This window comes from Ambystoma mexicanum, chromosome 12 (assembly GCF_040938575.1).
Source record: "Ambystoma mexicanum isolate Mex_15411 chromosome 12, UKY_AmexF1_1, whole genome shotgun sequence".
Lineage (NCBI taxonomy): Eukaryota > Metazoa > Chordata > Amphibia > Caudata > Ambystomatidae > Ambystoma > Ambystoma mexicanum.
In genome coordinates this window covers 951,412,062-951,431,023 of record NC_090936.1, presented here as the reverse complement: position 1 = coordinate 951,431,023, position 18,962 = coordinate 951,412,062, and the positions used below count along the sequence as shown (strand labels likewise).

Sequence of the window (18,962 nt, the reverse complement as noted above, 5' to 3'; positions counted from 1 at the left end):
AGGGCAAAAGTAAAAGCAGGGAGTTACATTTATAATGCTACCCCGCCTCCTCTGCAACAGTAGAGCATGAGAACAAGCGGATATAGAAAAGGCAGCAGCAGAAGCAATGTCATGGCTGCTAAGAGATCGCAACTGAAACTGCATCTCTATTGCTGAAGCAATTTAAGTGATGAATGTGGCGGCAGACCAATTGGGTAATGACCAAGTGAGAGGCAGCAACAGCGAGAGGCACGGTCCGAAGACAGCGGCAGTAAAAAGGAATAGAATGTAAAGCAACACAGCATATTGTGAGGAACCAATAGAAACAGGCATCAATAGAATGAAGGGAAGAGGTGTGCATGGGTCTTTGCCCATTTCATAAAGAGTATATTCTGTGAACCAAGCATTCTATGGTGAATATTCTGACATATGTGCATGTTCTCAAATTTCAAGTGCAATTTACTATCCATCTGTGGTTCTTGCTTTTATATTTATTTTGTCCATTAAACTTACATCAGGGCAAGACAACATTTATGAGTTGAATAGCTCCTGGGTCGTGGGAGTAACTCCTGTTCGGAAGAAAAACCCTGGCACCCAGGAGCCATTTCTAGCTCCTGCTCTATGAATTTCAATTTCGCCCACAAGCATGCACACTAGAAATGAGGCAAAAGCGGTACACATCTGTTGTCACCAGTTTGTATTTAGGCACACAAGTAACAATAAATCCTAGTATAAGAGGCAAGGGTTAATCTCCACTGCACGGTGAGAAGCTTTGTTTAATGTTAAAAGTAAAAGACATAGGGTAAGTTTCCTAGTACAGATTAGTCTGAAGTACACATCCGTTTCCCCATAATTAAATCAACAAAAAAAACAGTTAAGTGGCACTGAAGGCTTTACCTTCCTCAAAAGTCAGAACAGGCAGAAAAACTAAGCAAAAAGATTGGGTGTCCATAGTTTTAACATTGGGTCAATAGTGTTAACATTTCTGATTCTAAACTTTCCTTTGGTTTCCTTTAGATTCTTCGGATACAAATGGACTGGAATAATAGACTGGCCTAACAGCTGAACATCCATGCAAAGAGATGTCGCAGAGCACATGAGCTGTGGAATGCTGCGAGGCGTCAGGCGGGCATGAACAGCCCTGATGTGACGACACTGCCAGAACCTGCCTCGCACAAACAGCCTGCAGTTGCAGAATGTACTTTCTTCATGTTCGGCGAAATGACCTGTTCGTTAGGATACGTGCAGTTAATGGGTGGAGAATAGATTTAGCTACTCCATTGTACTTAAGGATGAGCCAAGGCTGGGAGAAGCAGAGCCAAATGCAGCCCTACTAAGCACTGCTGTGCGTTTGCATTACAGCTCTTTTTACCCCACAGGTCTCTTGTGTATTATTTGTGTCCAAGTGCCGAGTGCCTGGAATGCCCGAGGTGGTGTGGCGGAGCTGGATGAACACTATTATCGGGGGGACCAGGATGAGCCTGTAAAACATAGAATCTATGGAGGGAAAAGTTACCAAGAGAAATCTTACCTAACAAACATCACTAAATGGAATACTTGGCTTATACAGACACAATGACAGGCCATAGTGTAGTTATGACACTATTGTCCAAATCTACATACAAAGAAATGTGCAGATGGTGCAAGTCCAAACATAAATTAGATGTTGGAGCAACCGAAAATAGCATTCCATGTTACTGGAGAATAGTACATTTCCAGCACGAAAACATACGGATTTTGAAAGCTGTACAAAAATACTGAAACCTGTGCATGCATATACAGGTTGAAAGCTACACATTCCGAGTACACTATACACACGTTTTCAGAGCAAAAAACAAAATCCCTGCAAGTGTATTCTGAAACCAGTCCTGTAGGAGTCCTATGGAAGCTAACCAGTGTCGACATTTAAATGACCTTCGCAAAGTAATGGATTCACAACCCACATATATACAGGAACCAAGTTCAATATACGATACATAAAAATTCTCAAAAACAAAAAGTGGTACATTTTCACTTTGATACCATACTGAATTTCTTACTGGAGAAAAAAATATATATTCTGACGAGTTTCAAATTGTAGCAGTAAATGCACAGGCTGGCAATGTTATTGTAAGAACCAATCATAGGAGTATATTTAAAATTAAATACATTTTTTGTGCGTTTTCTGTCTGCCTAATGGGATTTTTACCAGCTGTGTTCGGAGAGGGTTTTCTGTGCACACCCTGCAGTTACTACTGGGCTTGCAGCCCTTTGAACCGCTGTGCCCTCCACTTTAGAATCACCACATGAAAAGCATTTTTGCTCTGTATTTTGACATGGCATCTGCATTGGGAGAATTTGCAGCGACGTTGACTGGAATCTGCTGCACCGCTGCCTATTACTTCTACAGAACATAAAAATGTGGCTGAGAGCCAACTCTTTGAAAATGCCCAAATCCTCTTCTACATGCCATATTGGAACTACTACTAACAAAATAAGCAACTTTTCCAGCCTAAAGCGGAATGCGATCCACACCAGGAATACTGCCTCATTTGCCGTTTGTACTATGCAGTTAGCCAATTTGCTGCTGCCCAACCAACAAAACCGTGACCCATACAAAGGGCAAATTTCAATGCTATAAACACTTGTCCTACAAGGCTATTCCGACCAACAGTAATAATCCTGAGTGTGCTACCTTCACTAATCCTTCCATGGTTTTGCACCCCCCCCCCTCCCACCATACCAGTGGTGAGATATGAGGAAAAAGGTTTGTAGACCTGAACTGCCCTTATTAAATTCCACCACCTCAGCAAGCAAAAATACTTGAACTGGCCGACAATCCCTCGCCCAACCTGGAAAAAGAGTGGAACCACAAAAGCAAAAACTAGTTTTAACAAGGCTTCTGTCAGAAGAAGACCTCCTATATTTGAACAGGAAATACTCTATAATGGCCACCATCTACTTCATACCCAAAGTACATAACCAATACAAGGATCTTCCGCCTTTTCGACCCATCATCAATGGATTAGGATCTATCACAGAAAAAAAATATCACGATACATCCATCTACAGCCCCTAACATCTGGTTTAGCATTGTTTGTAAGACAGCTCAAATACTGTAACGCTCACCTGGCTCCCTCGGTGGCGCTGATCTGGTCTGGATTGCTGTGACCTCTTCAAGCGTGAAGCGCAGGATTCGAAACACCGACTGAACTGGACCCCCAAATCTGGCTTGTCTGGCCCACAGAAAAATCTTTCTGTAGGTGGAGAAAGGGGATTAACTGTCTGCAGAGTATTGTGATTGCTTCCCACCTCCCCTTTGCTCTTCTCTGACCACCTCCAAAATCCCCAATCAAGGCTCACCTTAATGTTTGAATGGATGAGCTCTCCATCCCGCTTCTGGTGCAGGGGCGCGTATTTGACCAGTTAAACCACTGATTTCGGAAGGCGAAATGCCGTAAGTATGCAGTTTAAGAAGTTCCAGAGTAGAGTCTTCTCTTTGTTTGCTTTTCTTAACCTGCGATCTGTCCTTATTTTCAGGTGCAGAGTGGAAGTGATGCTTCGAGGGATACTGCCGGAGATAAACTCAGGTGAGTTTGTGATAAAATGATCCCTTTAAATGTCTTTGAATCCCTCTAGTAATGTCTTTCTTTTTCCCCTTAGGGGCCGGGGTGCGGTACCAGGCCAAGAAGTGGCGCCGACCCGAAATGAGGAGTGGTTCCGTCAAATATGGCCAGGTAAGTCTTGTGACGGAAAATCAGGCTTTCCTCATTTGTTCCTCCTGCTCGCCTTTTGTCTCTTCTTCTCCCCTGTAGGTGCAGAGATGTGGCGGAATGCCCAGAAGGTCGCGGTGGATAGTAAGAGCCCACGAGGCAGGTGAGTGATGCGCAGCACTGCAACAAGTAGCGCGATGCTTTTTAAAGAATGTCTATCTTCAGGATCGCTGGCTTGATGGTTCCGGACACATGTAGGAAGTTAGATTAATTTCTTGGTTTTCACCCTTTTCTCTTCCCTTCCTTCCAGGTATCCCAAGATCGAGGCGGGCGTGGCTGGAGGCAAGATGCAGGAGCAGGCACGGTGAGCGTTCAGCTGCTAGATGCAGAGCAACGCGAAGCACGTGTGGCAGTCCGGGCGTGGTTTAAATAGCCTTGGAAGAAGTTCCAGGTAAGTATTCTTCCACGGGCCCCACCCAAGTAAAATAGTTCCTTTGATAAAATAGTCCCTCCTAAGCCTCATTTGGCTTGAGGCTTCATGCAGCATGGTCTGCGTCAGGTAAGTGCACCAAACACCCTCTTTTATGAGCCTGGCGCCTATGGCGCCAGGACAAAGTCCAAAGAGCCCCTATTAGGGGCCGCTGGGCTTTTACCCGAGGGCATGATGCCTGCTCCCGGGGGTGCTGGGCCTGTCCTGGTGCTCCGGGGGTAGGCATCATGACAAATACCATGGGAACAAAATTATCACCGTCACCTTAGATGTAGTGTCCCTTTACACAAGTATCCAGCATGATAAAGGGATGCTAATCACAAGATATTTCCTCAAATCAAGATCAGTCTACAAAACAAGATGATTCTCTCAATGCTACACTTCTCACAACATTGTTTTCGATAAAAAGCTCCAAGGCACAGCTTTGGGGTCAATGTTTGCCCCATCTTACGCCAACCTATTACTGGTTGGCGCATTTGAGAATATCCTTCCCTAAATAGCACACCAGTGCAGGGGCTCAGACGATTAGGAATAATATCTTGGCTGGTCCGCCCCTCGTCAAACACTCGCAGCAAGCTGAAACTGAGGTATTGGTGGAGAACATGATAAAACAGAACTTTAAAAAAATAAATACCTTAAAAGTGTAGTGTGTTTTACAGCAATATCATTTTCTTAATTGAGCTGCATTAATAAAATGATTACACCAGATTCCTACTTTGTGCAGCATTACAGATACTTTAAAACAATTTGAAGACATGCTTCACTCTACCTCAAATGTAGAGCTTACCTCTGATTCGGAGCTGAACTTTATGACATGGTGCGATATTGAACATGGGAGACTTGGATATGGTTGTACCTTAATGTCCCCCTAACCAGAAGCTCTAGCAAAAGATACTAAGTGGTTCTTTATGGCACAATAAACCCTCATCTCATGGTAGTAAAAGTTGGGGTTGAGGCTTTTGGAGGGAAACTGCTTACAAATTGCTCTTCTAGCAAACTGGTGAAAGAACGGTGCAATTTGAGCAGCAGGTTGAAGGGTCGACAGGTTGACCATGGCAATTGGCTAAGGCTGCCCTCTAGACCCATAACTGAAGTATACCCTAACCCATTTCTATAGATCATGGAATACTTGTGGGTTCTCCAATTACACGAAAGAGGATGGATTGTGTGCTAACAGTCTGGTAGCTATACAGGAAACTTGGTTAGTTGAATTCAATGCCAGAATCAAGTTATGCAGGGGGACTATTGAGTGTTACTTTTATCAACTGATCAAAACAGAGGCTTCCTCTGAATAGGTCTTAGCAGGTATCCTCAAGTGGGAATCATCCATAGGATAGACAGACTAGTCTCGTAATCAGTATGTACGATCCTCCCATGTTAAAAAAAGACCACTCCATTTTATTAAACAAAACAAAATTGCATTTCCATTCCTCTGAATGCGTGATCTTAATGCAAAGATCACCACAGATTGGACATTTAATGATACACCCATCAGTGGAATAAGTTTAGCCAATCGCACCTTACTACAAAAGGATACAACAAAGGGCCACCATTGGGCCAAATGCATCATTTCGACGGCATGCTAATGTTAAATAGCCAATGTTCTCGTGACACTCCAGGCCAATACATTAGTCACTAAAAATATTGTGTCAACAATTGATTATATATTTGCTCATCTCAGTTTACTCCCTCTATTGGTTAGGTAGATTTTTCAATGTTATGTTAATGTTAAAGGACATCTGTACTATCACCACCCAAGTGGTCCCCTGGCGCTGTGGCGGCTCTGAAAAAGGGGTGGAGAGGGGGTGGGTTAATGGGAGTAAGCTGGAAAAGTGCAAGAGAGCAGTGATGTGCTGTTGGCAGCCTCAACCCAGAGGGTCCGTTGGCTGGGCTTGGGGTGTTTTACGGTCCGTAGTCGCCGGGTTATGTTGTGTCTATGTGCGGTGTGTTTTGTTGCATTGTTGTGAAGTTTGTGCGGATTGCTGCGTTTTAGGCTTGAGTTTGAGAGGTGTATGCAGAGGGATGGTATAGTTAGTTGGTTTGTTAGTTCGCACTGCTGTCCATTGCAATTATGGGATTCCATCTAGGTGCGGTACATGCTGACATTCACATTTCTATCTAGATGCGACGCAAGCTTAAGTTCCGTTCCCTACATGCGTGGCACTAGCATATACATCACAAGGCTACATTTACAATCCATTTACAGTGGTCACAAGTCTTCCTAAGTATGTATGTATTAAAGTCTATGGTAGTATACGCTATGGAAGGTAAGGTAGAGTGACAGGGGCTTTCTGGAGTAGAGTAATTTCTCTAAACCCCACCCATGCCACACAGTTTTGTTGGTGTCTGCCGCCTCTGTTGGAGCCGCCCTTGGGGCCTTTTGCTGCAGGGGCTGCCCTGGGGAGATGGCTTTAATAGTGTAGAGTGAGCCAATCGAGGTGAGGGGTGGTCTGGGAGGCGGGAGGGGAGCAATGTGAAGTGAAAGGGGAACGGGGAGAAAACCACGTGGGCGCCGGTACCAGAAGGTACACCGGGCCTCTCAATCTTTTTTTTTTTTAAAGAACCCAGGAGGGTCTTGTGCAGGGCCTCTCACCTGTGCAGCGCCTGATGGAAGCATGGGAAGGTGGAAGGACCAATCAGGGGTGATGGGCAGGTTGGGGGAGGCGGGAAGGAAGCAGAGGCCAACGGGCAAATGAGGCCCTAAAGATGGCGAAAATGGGGCCCAGGAGGGTCTCCCAAGGCCACGACTCACCTGCTCAGCCCTATGCCAAATCTCCTTCACATGCGAGACCCTCACATTTTGCTGGACTTGTGGGGGTTTTCCATCTGTTACTGGGTCAGTGGGAACCTTTACACCCACTATTTTACTCTGACTAGGGGAGTCATTTTTGTGTCTACATACATTTTTCAACTTTTTATGATTTGCAATTTACTTTTGCAGCACACAGCACTTTCTATGCAGTGTTGCCAGCGAGCGACTTGGGCCTCCTTTTTATTTTATTCTCCTTATAAGAAGGCATTTTCCCCAAGGGTAGAGGGATACCATTTAAACATTGTATATTGTAAGCTCAGCACACACCACCTTATGTGGAGTGCTGAGGGGTTACATTAGCCCCTTTCTCACTGCTCCTGTAACATTTAGCTTAGCAGTGGACATGTTCTGCCGGTGTAATTACCCACAGGCTGTGCTCACAGCCCTTGTAATGCACAGAAGAGTCACCTTTAACTCAAAATGGTGGCTGTATACTCGCTCTTAAATCACGTGCCTGTCCTTTCCTGGTCCTTCAGCCATACTGGGGGGCCTTCCTGGACCTCAAATCTGAGTGATGTGCATAGTCTGAAGAACAAATATTCCTGAAACTTTGGTGGACTCCTTCCAGATGTCAGACTCCACTCTTAAGTCCCCTCAGCAGATTGCTGGGCCGAGAAAACAAGGCAAGTTGATCAGACACCCGTTCATCTGGTATCCTGAAAATGGCACCAAAAATCAGAGCCATGAGAAGCAACAAAGAATCCTTTGCTGGGAGCTTTTCCACTCGACTGCTGCTGCAAAATCCCTGGTGTCCTTTTGTTTCATTTGAGACAAAGAATTCGGTGACAGCGTCCTGTAGCCGCTACATTGTTGAGGGCGTCCGCCTGCTTAATGGCGGAGGCTGTAGGAGACTTGAGGCAATACTTATCCAGAGTCATTCTGCTGCTCCTGTGTGGCTAGGGGGGGGATTTGTACATTTCTGGAGTTCGCCCAAACACATTCGTGCAGGCCCAACGCTGGTGTGCATTCAGCAGCCTTCTCCAAAGTCCTTGAATCCTTTTACCCACAAGAACGGTTATTTACCTGCTACAGAAGACTTCCACAGGAAGTCTACCTTTTTACAGCTGGTGTCTACCTTTCGGACCTCCAATCGGACCCTGAAAGAGACTCGGAACAAAATAGGGAAGAACTCCTAAAACCTACACTCATTGTGAAATAATTAGCCTTTTGTTGGTGTTTCTCTCATAAGGTTCTGAAACAAAGAATTACAAAGTTGTTATCTTTGAATTGCATACCACCATACTCAAAAGTAATTGCCAAGTTGTTACTTACCTTTGAATTGCGTCTACTACTCTAAAAAAGTAACTACAAAGTTTACTACAAAGCAGTTTTTACTTACCTTGAATTGTATACTGCCATTTTATAAGTCTTTCCACACTGGTTTACTTACCAGAAGTATTGTATCAGTTATACACTGTTTGCGCCAACTGATAGCACTCAACTTTCTGAAGATTGCCCTTTGCCCATGTGCACAGATATTGAACGATTGTTCGTTGCCTATTTACCAGCATTTTTAAGTGTAAGCTACAATTTATTTGTACCTTCCTACTACCCCATCTCCCTCCTAAAATAAGCCTGGCTGCTCTGCCACACTACCAGTACCTTGAGTGATACATGCCTACACCAAGAACCGGAGTTCTATATTGCCCAGGGGATAGTTTCATTAGGTCCTAAATAACTTTACTTTAAAATCTGCCCTGTGGAGGACATGAAAATCAGACGAATGTGATCACGCTGCCTCGACAGCCACTTGATTTCGAAGAACCACCCCACCTCTACCAGACTGGGATTGTGAATTTAAATCCTGGTGTGAATGGAATACATTGGAGGCCTCCCAATTAAGACAAGGCTGATCGTACAGCAGCCAATCTGAGGAATTAGTTAATCTCCCATTTTGGGGAGAAAATGGCAACTGACTTTGACGAGCCATGAGCTATTATTAGGGATGACCAGATAATTAGGCACTCTATTAAGCAACTTGCCATGTACCACAGTGTGTATACTAAGCAGAATATGAAAATGTGATCTCCAAAATTACTACATTTACTAACAGCTTTGAACTGGTGGCCCACAAAGGAATGGCCAATATAAAAATGGAAACCACCACCATCCATTCCATAAAGGTCACCAAGAAGTGACCCGTGCTCAGTCGCAGTCATCTGGCTGGAAAGGCTATCTACCAAAGGTGACCGAGGCGTCATGCTTAGGGGGAGGGGGTCGTTAAGAAGTCTTGGCAAGTATAATTAAAAGCATTAAAAACATCAAAATGAATCCATTGAGGGAAGCAAATCAATCAGATTATTGCATGCCATCAGCAAAAGTGGTATGCTCCGAAAGAGTTGGAGACCATCATTGTGCCAGTATATAGAAGATTGCATAGTACTCCTGATAGCTACAGAATATTAGCCATGATGGACGCACCAGCTAAGATTTGCCGGAATACTGCTACCTGGGCCTAAAACCCCCATAGTATTCAGTTCACTTAAACTGGATTCCGAAAGGGGGTTAACACGAGTACATACTGGCACTTGCAACCTTAGTGGAATCATCATGGCAAAATTACCAACTACCTTGTGGCCTTCATCGATTTCAGCTCTGCATTTGATACTGAAGAGAGCTCTGGCAAAAATGACAGCTAGAATATTCCAGCTGGTCTGCTAAAGAAGACTGTTGCACTCCACACCAACTATGGATGGAGTAGCACTTAATCAGACTGGGAAAGTAACCAAACTCAGCCTACCTATATTGAACTTACACAGGGTTGTATTTAAGGCCCTACTATGTTCAACCTATATCGCGCCAGCCTTTCCTCTGCCCTAATATTCGTACCCAACGTGGATGATTTAATATTAGATTGCAGTCCCAATTTAAACATTTTACAACAGTGAATTACATAGTTTACAAATGAAAACCCTTAAAACAAAGTTTATTGTTTTTTTTCCAGGCAGCAGGAGACTAGGAGAAAACACATTTATCTGTAATCTGACCCAGACGCCTGTAGAAATAGTAACCTATTTTTATTTAGGCATGACCGACCATAAATTAAACTGCAAGGCTCAGCTGGCAAAAACTAAAAATGATGGTTAATAGGCAGCTGGGAGCCATTAGAAGCTTTGAATTAAAACATATGGGCTACTCCATTAATGTAATCATTAAGGCCTATAAGGCCAAATTATTCCTTCCATGACGTTCGGAGCAAAGTTTGGGTGACTAAAAGTATTAAGACAGTCAAAGCATTGGAAAGTCACCATCTTTGATGTCTGACCACTCCCTGGTAGTCTCCCTACTTAATATTATCATGCAGAAAAAAGCATATGGATTGAGAGTTCCATTTCAACTATGCACCATATTAACCTTTATTGGAGTGTGCCATTTCTGCTCCCGACCCCTTAATTGCTAAAATTGCCAGACATCCAACCAATATGTCTAGTCTTCTAGATACCACCATTGACCTGCTAATACGAGTCAAGTGTTTGGCAGGCAATGCCTTTGGATTGACTGCACAAGCACAAGTTCATGAATATCAAAAGAGGGATCCATGAATATAATGAACAAGTTTGCTAAATCAGTAAGCAGGGATTATATTTGATAACTTGAACGTAAAATAGTCCCACAGTAGTTGCTGGAATTTCCTAGCAACACTTCTTCAGCTTTATGCAAATCAAATTTAATATAGTAGAATCCCTAGACGTCAAGCAGAGCCTTGAAATTGCGCAAGCTTTGTGGTACTAATGGAAACAACTACACATCTATTAATGGAATGAGACGTCTCGAACATATTCATAGAAACCATTTGCTTATGTGAACTTGGAAGTGGGATCTGGACCAATGACAATGTGGGATCTCTACCTATTGGCCAATTACATTTGGTAAATGTATTATCTTACTAAATGTTGGTGTTTTATGAAATTGCTATTAGATTTATTTCATGTGGACCATTTGTATTCTGAATATATATATATATATAGATTTGCTTATGGAAATGGATGCTTATGTGAGAACCAGTATTGAGATTAATGTAGGCAAGTAACATTTGTTTTGACCAATTTTTCTTGTAGCTAAAATTATAGCGAGGCTACATTGGGCTTCCGGGCCTTTGCAAATGTTCAGGGACTTTGTTTTTTACCGGCAGTTACCTAGGGTAATCCAGATGTGGACCACTTGCTCACTGTGTGTAGAAAGGCACAACATCACCTTACTGAGGAGGCCCAACAAGGCCGAACACGTGTCTGGGTTGCTGTTAGTTCAGAGGAGAATTGCCTAGTATTTCGGTGATGGACTGCAAGTGGGTGGGACCAGAACGATACATAAATGGATATTTCAACTCTGTGAAAAATACAGTGACCCTCCCAAATGGGCATCTTCCATAGAGGAGGTCATTTGGCCACGTTTGTCCTCGTTGGGGGCGCTCCCAGACCTTCACGCAAATTGTAGCAATTTCCTTGTTGCAAAGCAGGAAACCACTTATTTAAACATTTGAGTCATTTCTTTAAATATATTTTGGGTTTTGAGCAATTCCCGTCACCCTCCCCTCTCCCCCCCTTACCCGTAATTGTGGGTAGGGATTTTACATCAGGAATATTAGTTTGCTTTGGCCCAGCTAAACTAATAAATCCATACATAAATATTCCTACAGTCGTAGAAGTGAATAGAAAATTAGGAAGCTGAGCATCTGTAAACTACCTTAGTGCTACTATTAGGAACTACATGTTGACTATTCTTTTCATTCTCGTATCCTTACAAGAAAATAAATCTACATAAAAGAGCATAATGTGTTTCTATTTAGAAGCATGAAAAAAAAAATTGCAAACATATATTAAAAGCACTACAGGGCGCGTTACTTACTCAACCCTACTCACCCCAAAACATTCTCACTCCTCCAAAAATGTTGCAAAATAAAAAAAATCCACTTTGTTAAACGGTGCAGATCATAAATATACAAGGCGCAATGCTATACCCAGTAGCCAACCACGCAAAGTGAAAATGTATGTGCTATTTACTGAAAAGTACGTTGCTTTGTACCAACTAGTAAATTAAATGTTTCTACATATCTGTACTCGTCATGAAGGGCGTGGACAACAGAAATTGTCCCCACCCGTCATAAAATCTCTTTGCCTATGCAAGTGGACGTGATTTTTTTTAGCCCTAGTTTCTCTTGCATTAAAGTGCCCGGACCCACATTTCTACAGAGCCATGCTTCAGAACTATTCTCTGCCACAAAACCTGCCACAGCCCCAGGTTGGCATCTGGACCACCTTTGGGGTGGAGGTTGTGGTATACCAAAGTGTCCCCAGTAAAAGTGACGTATCTGTGGCGACCAATTGCTCTGGTATCAGGATTTAGGCTCTACTGAAAACAATTCCATAAACTAGCCTCAGATTGTGGGGCAAGCCATGGCAACCTGGTTCCCAGAGCACTTCACCCAGGAGGGGCCTTAGCTACTTCATTCGGCCATGCACCCGTTGATTAGTCTTTCAAAATAATCTGAGGAAAAGGCAGATAATACAAGACCGACTAAAGCATTGTTACAAAACGCATAGCATTAAGGTGTGGGTCTAGTGGCATGCTGTGCTTCAAGCTATGGGCAAAGGACATTTTCAAACATCCCCCACAATTCCCTTTTTGCTTCATGCAGAGCGGCACAGTGTCTTTGTGAAGCCTGATGCTCCAGTCCATTCCAAGACTAGAGCCTGCACACTTGCTTCCCGTTAACTGATAGGTGCAGAGATGCTATAGGATTTAAGAGGGAGGCAAACGAGCCCAGTAACATTTAAGAGAAAGGTTATGATGAAACTGAAAGCTCATCACTTGGGGCTTCCCGATGGAATAGGAAGCAAGCCAATACCAAATACCCTATGTCCAATGTCAAAATACAAGATGTAACCTGCAAGTAGTTTATATGCAAACCAAGCAAATCTTTCAAAAGTCAAGTGCCAAATGTGTCCACTATAGTTGGACCTCGTGCTCAAACAGTTTATGCAGAACAATGATTTCTGCTATTTTGAAGACAAATTGTCACGACTTCTCGTAGATGCTGCCATTGCTAAGCACAGCTCATAACAAATGTCGAAAAATGTTTTCATGAAATAGCATCATCTTGGTGTAGTTTAATACACGTACCCATTATAGGTCCAGGATTCAATCCATATTTAATAAGCTCTTCTTTCAGATCTTCATTACTAAGCCCAGTTACATCAGAAACGTCTCTCTCTTCGGGTTTCAGTTTCTCAGTTTTCTTTGTGGCTTTCTGAAATAGAAATCAGTTGGTCAAAAATTGCATGCATGTTCAGTTTATTGTTCCTTTCCCCATCACAGAAGCAGAAATTTTACAGAAACCCACTTTGGTTATTACAAATTACACTGGCAACAGGTGGCATTTATGCAGTACCTAACATACACAACATACTTTCTTGGCATGTATCAGCAGCACAATATAATATCCAAGCTTGTTATAGGTTCAGTTATGTCTCGTGAACAGGTGTGTTTTTAGTTACTCCTAAAAGGCTATGAAATAACTATCTTCTTAAACTGCTTGTGTACTATATTCGAGTCAGAGCACCAAAGTGAAGAACACCGACCCTATACACATTGCTATTTTGTACTTCTGAAGGCAGCACTTTGATTACAGAGGGTGCGATGAAACCAAACCTATAGCCTTATTTTCTCCAATAGAAAGGAAGATAATGCCACAAAGAATGGGTAAAGTTACTTACCTTTAACTATTGTTCTCCAGCATGGGTCTGGCATGGATTCACATGCTCATGAATATTCCGTCGTCAGGCTGGGAATCCTCGGTAAAAGAAAAAGCAACTGCATTTTTCCTCTAAACCAATGAGTCATACTGCCCCCAGCTAATGTCTGCCCTCTCACCAAGCCCTCTGGCAGCCATCTTCAGATTTGGAAAGCACATAAATGGTCAGTATGACCAACAGCCGCCGCACAGGAGTAGGGAGGGGGGGGGGGGTCGCATGTGAATCCATACCAGACCCATGCTGGCGAACAATAGTTACAGGTATCCAACTTGGTCCTCCTCTTTTCACAAGAGGAACTAGAGGGGCCCGACGCATAGGCTCGAAGGGAGCTCCCATGTACCTCGTCAGCACCACTTTGAGCTCCCACGCTGGGGCAGGAGCCTTCACCGGAGGGAAAGATCAAAACAGTCCTTTGAGGAACTCCTTGACGAGACAGTGGCACCAAAGAGAAGATCTGTCTGGAGACCTGGCGTAGCAGGAGATAGCCGCCAGATGCACCTTGATAGAGTGCGCCAGCCCCACCTTGACCAAGGAGAACAAGTATGGAAGAATCTGCAAGGCTGTGAACCCCTCAGAGTTGATCTCCTGCAACTGGCACTACCTAGCAAAATGCTTCCACTAATGACTGTAGCACTAAGTTGACGAGGCTCTGGCCTTGGCAAGGACCTGCAGTCCACCAGCAACTCATATCCTCCAAACTAATGCTACAGGAGCCAAGCCCTCCGGTTCAGCGATCCTGGTTTGTGATGCAGGATTGCGCCTCCTTCTCTGGTGAGCATATCTGCGACCACTGGCAGCTTGACCAGAAGCGACGCTGGAAGCGGAGAATGTCCGGGTACCAAATCTACCCAGGCCACGCCATGGTATCATCCTGCATCGGCACATTTGTCTCGCAGCAGGAGAGGCACGGGCAGGAACGCGTACAGAAACAGGCATTCCCATGGGAAAGAGAACGTGTTCCCAATGCTCCTCGGCTGGTGGAACCTGCTGGCAAATTTCTGGCATTTATAGTAGGCTGCGATCGCAAACAGATCAGCCTGGGTCGGCCCCACTTGATGAATATGCTGTCCACCTGGTCCTACCGAAATACCCACTCATGGCAGGAGCGCAACTCCCTGCTCAGGGAGTCGGCGGTGGTACTCGACTCCCGCCAGGTGAGTAGGGAGGAGGAACATCTCTTGGCCGACGGCCCAGTGCCACAAGTTGGCCACCTCTTTGGAGAGCGCTGGGAATCGAGTGCCCCCATCGGCTTCCTGATGTAGAACATCATGGTGGTGTTGGTGAGATTCCTCACCGCCTTGCTCGTCGGGGACAGAAGAAATAACTTGAGGGCCCCGAACACTGCCCGCAGTTCCAGGATATTGATGTGGAGCTCCTTCTCGTCCGGCAGCCATCCGATGTGGGCTCCCCAGCACTCCAGGGAAATGTCTGTGGTGACTGTCGCCTGGTATGGGGGGTCTGAAGTGTTTGAAACCCTGTGCCCTGGGCGATGGAGTGTACGCCCCTCCACTTCATCGCCCGACGTAACTCTGCGTTGAGCGGGATCTTATCCGTCAAGCTTCCGAACACTTGTATCCAGCGAGCGTCCACGAACTCCTGAAGGGGTCACATTTGCAGCCTGCAGAGCTGGATAAGGTAGATGCACGACGACATCATGCCAAGCAGCGACTTGGTCTGCACTGTGGCGGACTTCAGTGACAACAGCCGCTGCACTCCCCCGCATGGGCGCTACCCTCTCATCTGAGGGCGACGCTAGGCAGGAGGCCATGCTGAGCCGGGCTCCAAGGAACAGCACGTTTTGTGGTGTCAATCAGGACTTTGGATAAGGAGAACCCCAGATCTGTCAGAAGCTGGACAGTGCTCTCCCAGTGTTTGACGGCTACCTCCCTCGACATGGCCCAGGCGAGCCAGTGGTCGAGGTGCGGGTACACTTGTATCCCTCGTAGACTTAGATGGGCCGCCACTGGTACCAGGCTCTTTGTGAACACCATGCGCGACGACTTTAGGCCAACAGGGAGGACCTTGAATTGGTAGCGTCTCCCCTGCACTACGAAGCATAGGAACTGGAGAGGTTTCCAGTGAATGGGGATGTGGAAGTAGGCGTCCTCCAGATCCAGTGACATCAAGAAGTCTCCTTCCTCCAGTCAGCAGACCATGTGCTGCAACTTCAACATCCACATTTTTTGGAACATGAGGACAACACCCTAACCTTTGAACCGCAAATAAACGCAACAGTCAAGTAATGCTTCTTCCTCCTCCACATGGCAAGAAAAATACTACCTTTCCTCTCCCTCACACACAAAACACTCACCATAGTCGGCCTCATCATGTCAAGTATCGACTATGCAAACAGCCTCTACCTCGGTATACCGGAATACCTACTGAAGAAGCTACAACAGATCCAAAACACTGCAGCCAGACTACTCCTCAAACTATCCAGAAGAGACCACATCACCCTGGCCCTAAAAACACTACACTGGCTCCCAGTAAAACAGCGTATCATCTTCAAAAAATGTGCATAACGCACAGGGCAATCAGCGGGCAAGGAGCAGAATTCCTACAAAAAAAAAATAATCTACAAGCCAACAAGACCGCTCAGGTCAACCAACGAAATCCGACTGGAACAAAAACCTTACATCAAGAAGAAACTCGGAGGCACCGCTTTCTACCACTTAGCCGCGAAAACCTGGAACAACATCCCAAAAGTAATGAGGAACACCAAAGATCACCTTAAATCCAGAAAATTACTAAATACCTGCCTCTTCAACACCAGAGACTAAAACCGAAACAATAAGACAAACGACTCATCAAAAAAGGACATTGACAAACCCCTAGATTCCGACAGAAGTACCCTGAGCACCAGTAGGGCTGACGCTGGACACAGAGGTCCACCCACGAGACCCAGAGAAATGGAGGCAACTACTCCAGCCAACCCTTACCATCCCCCACCGCCCGTACAGCCACAACTAGGTACCACGGGCCTGTGGAACGGACAAGATACCACCAATCACCACACAATCGGAAGTATGGACACTAGCAGCTGCGCTAGTCATGTGGAGGGGGTGAGGAGCATGCAAGGTTATTATGGGAGCGGGCGGAGGGGACAGCTAAATCCTCAAATGGCCTCGAATGCAAAAACGGGCACGTACCACCTGAGGCTCAGGGTGTAACCTAAGCATCCCGTTGTGTAAGATTACACGAGCCCAACCGGTTCAGTCCAGGATAGAGATACAAAACTAACCAATACCACTAACAACTTCCTTCTCTGCATACACCTCTCAAACTCCAAACCAAACACAACCACAACCACAAACCTCTAGCGCAGCAAACAGCACGAACTTCACTACACTGCAACAACAAAACAAAAACACAGACTCGCACATCAGCACACGACGACTACCGGACGCATACACCCAGGCCCAGCCGACGGAACCACCGGGCTCAGGCTGCCAACAGCACATCACTGCAATCTTGCACTTTTCCAGCCTCCACCCACTAACCCTCCCTCTTTCAGAGCCGCCAGGGGACCACTCCGGTGGCGATAGTGCGCAGTACAAATGACCTTTAACATTAACATATTTGTTGAGACGCCGCAGGTCTAGAATGGACCTCTAGCCCCCGGTCTTCTTTCTGACTAAGAAGTATCTGGATTAGACCCTGGAGTTGCCTTAGTACTAGCTCCATCACCCACTTTCTTAGAATGGCCAGTACCTCCTGAGGAGCTAAGGGATGTGCTGCTCCTGCCCAGCCCCCGGAGGGAACCAGACAATTTTTGCTGAAACTCCAGGGTATGTCCGTGGGCGAGAGCATCCAGCACCAATCTGTTGGAGGTTTTTCAACACGCTGACGAATCCAGTCAGCCGGCCTCCCACTGGGGTGCATGGGTAGGGGCCAGACATCCTGGCCAGTTCAGTCCGGCTTTGGAACCTGCGTTCCGCCTTGGGGCGATGCCCACCACCATTGAAAGCTGTATAACGGGAGGGCTGACGATACTACGAGGAGCCTCCACCAAAACCTTTTGTCGATCTGCCAGACTTTCCTCTGGAGGAGCAGAAGGAAGAGCGGTGCTGTGGAGTGTACTTGGGGCACGAGCCGTCTCCGCATCTGTCTTGATGGCCTGCAAGGACTCATTGACGGCCTTCCCGAAAAAGGTCATCCCCGTACCCTCGTCTGGACCTCCTGGTGGAAATTGGTTGTCTTCAGCCAGGCTCGACCAAGGCAGACACCGCCCCCCCACCAATCTGTCAGAAACCGGTGTTGGCGATGTCCAAGGCCACAGTGATGGCATGGTCCGAAGCCACCTCCCACCCCCCCGGAGGGCAGGAATTGCAGCATGAGGGCCAGTTTGTACCACAGTATATACCTGGCCAGATCACCAGATCTTTGGCCGCCTTGATGGTCCATGCTGCAGACCCTTCTCCCCATGGAATCCAACTTCCTCCAGACAGCAAGGGGAAGGACAGAACAATGGCGAGGGGTTAGACTATCTCTTCCTCACAGCCACCGACAGAGTCCGGTGACTGTAGGCACTTGGGTGCTGACTCCATCACCCTGTACTTTTTCACAAGCCTATCCTGCCGGGGTGGGGTGGGATTCTTCAATAGGGCCAGGCCTTTTTCCCAAACGTCGTCCAGGAGGGGCACCGCCAGGATGGTTTTCCTCTTGGCGTCGCACCTCTGGTATAGGAAGCCTTCCTTTTTGGTCTCCTCTGTTGTCGGCTGGAGGAGCTCAGAACCTCTGGTGACCATGGCATGAAACTACCCCATCTCATCTTGTGGAGATGCCCTCGGCTGCGGCAATCTGCCCGGCGTGATTATGTCTGTCATTGCCATGACTGTGTCCGTCCGTCCGGCCGGATCTCTCGGCAGGGGGGGGGGGGGGGGGTTAGTTTGTGACAGGCTGCAGTATACTTTTCTTGATTTCCAACATCAACATGTGTAGGGTCAAAAATGATGTCCAGGGATACATCCCTTGGCTGAACAGGATACTAGGCCCTGTGCTGTCTGCGTTTCCGCCGTCGTTCTCCACGTCTCCGTGGATTGTGTGCACCAATTCTGGGTCCTCCTAGTCAGAGGACGAAACATCCATGTCTTGGGGGTACAGCCCGTGGCTGGCCTGCGACCCAATTGCCACCCCCTCTCCCTTTTTGCACCCTGAGGGGTCTCAACCGGGTTCAGCAACAGCATCCTCCTCTTCGCTATACCTTCTTGAAACAGGAGCGGCAGGATGTCTCTCTT

General features: G+C 46.1%; 1 protein-coding gene across 3 annotated transcripts in view; it reads right to left on the bottom strand.

Annotated features, from left to right (window-relative positions):
• Nucleotides 1-18,962, bottom strand: part of TMPO (thymopoietin) — a 180,784-nt gene that overhangs the window by 119,675 nt on the left and 42,147 nt on the right. For all 3 annotated transcript variants that reach the window (XM_069629428.1, XM_069629426.1, XM_069629427.1), the window contains exon 2: nt 13,094-13,220. In XM_069629428.1, the coding sequence (XP_069485529.1) occupies nt 13,094-13,220 (127 nt within the window). The remainder of the gene's footprint in view (nt 1-13,093; nt 13,221-18,962) is intronic.